The sequence below is a fragment of the Rhododendron vialii genome, chromosome 5a (genome assembly GCF_030253575.1).
Source record: "Rhododendron vialii isolate Sample 1 chromosome 5a, ASM3025357v1".
In the NCBI taxonomy this organism is placed as follows: Eukaryota; Viridiplantae; Streptophyta; class Magnoliopsida; order Ericales; family Ericaceae; genus Rhododendron; species Rhododendron vialii.
Window position 1 is genome coordinate 36,597,286 of NC_080561.1, and position 6,000 is coordinate 36,603,285.

Sequence of the window (6,000 nt, forward strand, 5' to 3'; positions counted from 1 at the left end):
AACGGGACGGGGAGGCAAATATCATCCCGCCTCATTTGCTTATTAGATCAAGACCCGCTCGGATTGGGGTGGGAAGGTCAGAGTCGGGTACGTGTCAGAGGTAATTAATTGTCTTTCCATCACATTGATGTGAAAACCACTAGATAAAGTCCACAGCTCCCGTTTAGTTACACGGATCTGTATGTTCAGTTAACAAAAAAGTTGTAGCCGCCTCAACTTTCCCACTGGGAAACAATCTTTTGCAAAATATGTCTTGCCAAAAGAAAAAAATTCTTATTTTCCTGTAAGATTTATTATCAATAGAACACACACTTAAAAATAAATTTCATTTTCTTTTAATTCATTTCACTTGAGAATTATAATTTATAATTTCTCACATACTAACTTTTACACACGGCACGTAGGATCCTACTTCTTTTTTCTTACCCAGTTGGCCGAATCTAGCCGTGGATCTCTCCATACCAATCTTCACCGTTGGAAAAAAAAAAAACCAAAATACTCAATTCGGTATCAGCCGTAGGATCTAGGGCGACATACACAAAACTCATCCATTTTTACTATGCATATCCTTCTCTCTCCTCTTCCCAACCCCGTTTCTGCTTCCGCCACAAAGAGGAAGGAGAGAGAGGGAGAGGGAAACCCAGAAGAGCTCGACGATGGTGCAACGGCTGACTTATCGCAAACGGCATAGCTATGCCACCAAATCTAACCAGCACCGGATCGTCAAAACCCCAGGTACTACTACTTCCATTTCTTCGACCTCTACACCGAAAAGCATATACGTACGTAAACTCATAACATTTTCGATTTTTTTTTTTTAACGAAATTTCAAGATTGATGTTGTTACTTTTTACCCAAAATGTTAGGGGTTGTAAATTGTAGCATTTCCCATATCTATATAAATGTGTGTGCGCGTGTGAATGTTCTAAAAGTCTCTAGCCCTAGTCGGGCGGTCGGCCACGTTTGAGTGATTAATCAGTGCATATTAATTATTAATCGGCAATTGTTAGTCTGACCTAATCGGAGAGGTCCCGGCAGCGATTAATCGCCGATTAATTCATTGTTATAGAACACTGGTGTGTGTGTGCCCCTTTCACTCATATTGCTTGTCTATTTTAGAAAGTCGTTTTGTTAATCCGAATAAAGTACTTCCCTGTGTAGTGGAGATGCTAGGGGATAATAACATAACTTTAACCGTTCAAGGGCATGACATTTTATCACAGGCATAATATTTTTAAATTTATTTTTTCACGGTGCCCCTGTCATAACATTAACCACTCGAAGACATAACGTTAACCGCTCGAATGTATAACATTAACCATTCAATGCGCGTCGATTTGGGGACACCATAAGAGGAGGGACAAGTTAGTTCTTTTTTTTTGGTATAATTTTTGAACTATTTTACGCTAATTAAGAAAAGTGCTTATGTTTTGGATCCGAAGGGTGTGTATAGTTTCTTTTTAAATCTGTGTGTATATATGAATAGTGTTGGAGCATCTGATGACCAAAATTGTGTGACAGTTGTGAGTTGGGTTTTGTCTGGACAGATATTAATTTTGAACGAAGAGTTTTATGTTGTCATAACACACATAAGGCTGGTTTTGGCTTGCGAAACTAGAGGGGAAGTTGGATTAGAGTTAGAAAATACGTATTCTGTTTGAAGCCTTGTAATGATCCGGGCGTAGGGACCAATTTTTGTGTACCCATACGTTTTGTATAATGTTAAAGGATATCAAGCCACTGCAATCAAATAGTGATTTTTAAACCCGTGGTAATAAAACGCCAAAACTCCATGTTGAAATTTCTATGAAGCTATGAAATGTACATTTAAGCTATTATAATGATATCGGATTATCCACAGCTATATAAACAGGACTTTAGACTTTTGTATAGGTAACAAAGGATTTGGGTTTGTTCTCATATCACGGGTTCTTGTGTTCTTTGGGATTGTAGGTGGGAAGCTAGTGTATCAGAGTACCAAGAAGAGGGCAAGTGGTCCCAAGTGCCCTGTCACAGGGAAGAGAATACAAGGGGTAAGCTTATTTTGAATCTGCTAAATCATTAGAACTACATTCCCGTTAACCCGTGTCATTAGTTTCCATGATAATGAAAATTCTGAAATATAGAACCATTTCCTGTCATTTTGGATTGTTGCTTCCCTTTCCGTATGAAGCGATGGATGATGGCTATGTCCCAGGCCGGTGTTTGTTGAGTTAAGACATATCACAATTGGCATATATGACTTGGTACTGGGGCTGAAAGAACGTTATGTGGTCTCCAGACCCATGAAGCTACTAGTGCAAAGTCTTGTTTGGATACTGTATGATGAAGTAACTCAAATATAACACAGAGGTTGCACCTCATATTTTGGCCACAACATAAGGAGGTCTTGAACTAAATTGGTATTGGCGTCCATTTATTTCCATCATTGAGTGAACTAAATGGGTTGTCTCTAAATTTGTTCCATTTACATTTTGCCTGTTTTTCCAAGACAGGTGGTAGCCTTACTAATACCTATACCTTGTAACCTTGTTAGGGATTTAAGACCTTATATTTGCTTCTGATGGACTTAGGTATAACTTCAAGAATGGTGTGCATTAGTTTCTAACTCTCGTTAGCATTGTATCAGACTTCACTAATGTATAAGCAGCAGTGTATGCCTTAAGGTTAAACTATTTACAATGGGAGTAGAACTATAATTTGAAGTGATATTTTTTTTTGGTCATGCGGAAATAAAAGAATTCAAAGTGATGTTTATTCTTTTTCCCCATCCCAAGGCAGGATAAGGGATGACGTGGTGTTTTGTTGGAATCTGTTGTATGTCCTTATATTTGGTAGTAATTCAATTATTATGGACTTCATACTGTCTAACTTGCAATACCTTGTCGATTGTACCTCAGATTCCTCACTTGAGACCTGCCGAATATAAGAGATCTAGATTATCTAGAAACAGGAGGACGGTGAACCGTGCTTACGGTGGGGTGTTGTCTGGAGGTGCTGTGAGGGAAAGGTACGTTTCTTGCGACAATTCATCTTTGTTTTCTTCTCCTCTTGTTCACATCTATATTTGGCAACATGTTTATGGTTTCAGGATCATTAGAGCCTTTCTAGTGGAGGAGCAAAAGATTGTGAAGAAGGTTTTGAAGATTCAAAAGGCCAAAGAAAAGCAAGCCGGTAAAAGTTGAGCTTTGAAGGGTATATTGCATTTTAACGAGAGAATTTTGGATGCGGCCAGTGACTAGGATCAAAGAAATGTAATGTGAGAAATTTAAATTTGCTTTTGTAGCTTATCGGGCTGTTTGAAACAGTTATTATTGGTACTTTTTGTTAATTTTATCATCAAAGCAATTGTGCCAGTGTTTTGCTCTTCCTATTATTTCAATGTTGTCTTGAACGTAATTTTGATTGTTTCGGGTAGTGTTTAGTAATCTTTCTTTCCTAAAGTTGGGTTTGATTTGTCTCATGGTTTTCATACTCCATTTATTAACTTTATATGAGGAGGATGATGCTCAACTTGCTCCATTGAGTACTGTTTTTTGCTTTAACTTTGATAGGAGTACTATCGTATTGATCCTATACTTTTTCTTTTCTTTTCTTTTCCTTTCCGATACCCTCATTAAAATATTCTCTCCTCTTTTCTTCTCTTTATTAGCATGAGTGTGAAGACTGAAGAGAATTAAATAGGATAGTGATCTTTTCTATTTTACTCAGTTTTGTACGTAAAGGGTCCCAGCTTGAAGTTTGTTTTGAGCTCAGAGCCGACCTCTGGTCTTTAATTTGGGATACAATAAGGTGCCGTTTCAGATTTGGTTCTTAAAATAAAATACTTTTTCCGGTAATGAACGGTGGAAAATAATAAGGTCTGTTCCACTTTAACCTGCTAAAAGTTCTTATTTTTTAAAATGGCGGAAGCCTTATTAGTGGACATAAAAAAAAAATACTTAAAAAGAAAATGGAACGGCACCTAACTATCTAAGGATACATGAGAACTACAAAATAGATAAATAGATAAATTTTAGTACAAAGAAATCTGATGTGGATTAGGAAGATCAATAGAGTACCGAAGTCGGGTCCTCTACGTACAGCTAACATTGATTCTCTACATTATGATCTCACTCGGATTATAAAGCTAAAAAAAAGGTGTTGGAGACAGATAAAAAGGAAATTAGCAATGCAACACAGATGGATTGGGAAATCCTGTAAGGCGCTCAGCCGTACAAGGATTGTAGTGTGGCACATAGGCCGTCAATTTCGGTAATAAACGGTTGCGATGTTTTTTTAAATTTTGACCATTAATAAATAATCTTTTACAGGTAAAAGATTATTTTGAATCTGGACCGTTGAATGATGAGATCGACGGCTGTGCACCGCACTGTAATCTCTGTAGGACGCTCCGCCCTACAGGATCCCGGGGCACACGGATATGTTTAGAATTGTCGGACGTACGTAAGTTCCACACAATACATGTGAGACACATACATTAAACGACGACTCCGAATACACCTGCGTTTGGATTTGCTTTCTAATGTCATCTTACAAAAGAGAAAATGGGATCATTGGGATGCAGAATCGAACAAAAACAAGCAATTACTCGTAATCATATATAGGAAATTTTTTACAAACATCCCGTAATGTCTAGTGCATCATGGACTTAACTCACATAATTCATATGCACATGCGTGGAGCTCGAGCGCAAACGTGAAACTTTCTTTGAAACACATTTAGAACTACTAAAATCGCAATAGCAAGGATTGAAAACGCGAGCGTAGTGCGATGATTAAAAGCGAAAGTGCGTAACATTTAGATGGATTATGTGAGTAAAGGTATGGACTACACAACACCCAAGCAAGTGCATGTGTTGGTCAATGAATTAATAATCCTTATATATGGCGTAGTAGTTAGTTTATAATAATCCCTTAATTGGAACGACACAGAGATTTAATTTGATGACATTTTTTTAGGTGCATCGATCGGAAAGTCATTTCTTTTTAGGCGCTAAATAATATTATAATAACGAGGGTGTTACAGATTTGGTCTATCTTTTTCTTTAAATTCAAGCTATTCGAGTCAACATATGCACTTATCTTAAATTTACTTTAATCGTAATTATGATCATACATTCGCACGTCGTTACCAAACACCACCAAAAAAGATTGTAAAAACACAGTCATTGCAAATAATGGCATGCTAAATTGATGATTCCACACATCACTCAAAACTATGATGAATTCTCTCCAGCAATCATCTCCTTGGCCCCTCTCTCTCTCTCTCTCTCTCTCTCTCTCTCTCTCTCTCTCTCGCTTTCTCTCTTTACTCATACACACCTTTTCTTACAATCTAAGCCATAATTGTCAAGATATATACTCGAAAACCCATCACACAAATCTGAACCTCCCCATAACCGGAAAATGACCTCTACGTGCATATCAAACTGCATTAACGACGCCCGAGTCCCCGTCAGAGCCACCTACGTCAACCTCTACAAGTGGCCGGAATCCGACGCCGAGTTCGTACGGACGGTGAGCAGCGGCGGCAGTGGTGATCGGCGGCCGCGCCTGCACCCGAGGGTGGCGGACAGCATCTCCTGCAGGCAGTTGTACCTCAGGAGCTACACGTTTTCGAGGAAAGAGACGGTTCCCGAGCGGACCAAGAAGTGCCTGGCTCGAGCCAAGGAGAGGGTGGCTCGAGCCGGGAGGAGGGGGAATGGTCGGGTCCACCAGAAGAGGCGGATGGCGGTGGCGGGGAGGAGAGTGAAGGACGTATGGTGCGCCGCCTTGTGCGCCATTTTTCACAGGCTGCTAACCTGCACTGCTAGTGTAGATGTTGTGGAGCATAGTGACCAGTGAGTTTTTTTTTTTTTCCTTGAGTAGGTAAATATAGTGAGTTTCCACTATCAACTTGAGTTAGTGAGTTGTTTTTCCTTTAAATTTTATTTTTTAATCATGTTTTGCAATTAATGTAGTTTATATTTATGTTAACGAAATTGCATTAGTCGTGAAA

General features: G+C 38.9%; 2 protein-coding genes across 3 annotated transcripts; both read left to right on the forward strand.

Moving 5' to 3' along the window:
* The first annotated feature begins 398 nt into the window (after positions 1 to 398).
* LOC131326958 (large ribosomal subunit protein eL34) lies at positions 399 to 3,356 on the forward strand. Of its 2 annotated transcripts, XM_058359884.1 has the most exons (4): positions 399 to 735; positions 1,954 to 2,033; positions 2,901 to 3,010; positions 3,092 to 3,356. In XM_058359884.1, exons 1-4 carry the CDS (start codon positions 657 to 659, stop codon positions 3,183 to 3,185), a joined length of 363 nt encoding a protein of 120 aa, XP_058215867.1. In that variant the 5' UTR covers positions 399 to 656; the 3' UTR covers positions 3,186 to 3,356. The 2 variants fall into 2 exon arrangements, with proteins under 2 accessions (XP_058215867.1, XP_058215866.1); XM_058359883.1 differs by having other exon boundaries at positions 552 to 735; positions 2,901 to 3,356.
* A 1,916-nt stretch (positions 3,357 to 5,272) lies between these two features.
* Positions 5,273 to 6,000, forward strand: LOC131326706 (uncharacterized). The gene has a single exon (XM_058359563.1). It carries the CDS (start codon positions 5,409 to 5,411, stop codon positions 5,844 to 5,846), a length of 438 nt encoding a protein of 145 aa, XP_058215546.1. The 5' UTR covers positions 5,273 to 5,408; the 3' UTR covers positions 5,847 to 6,000.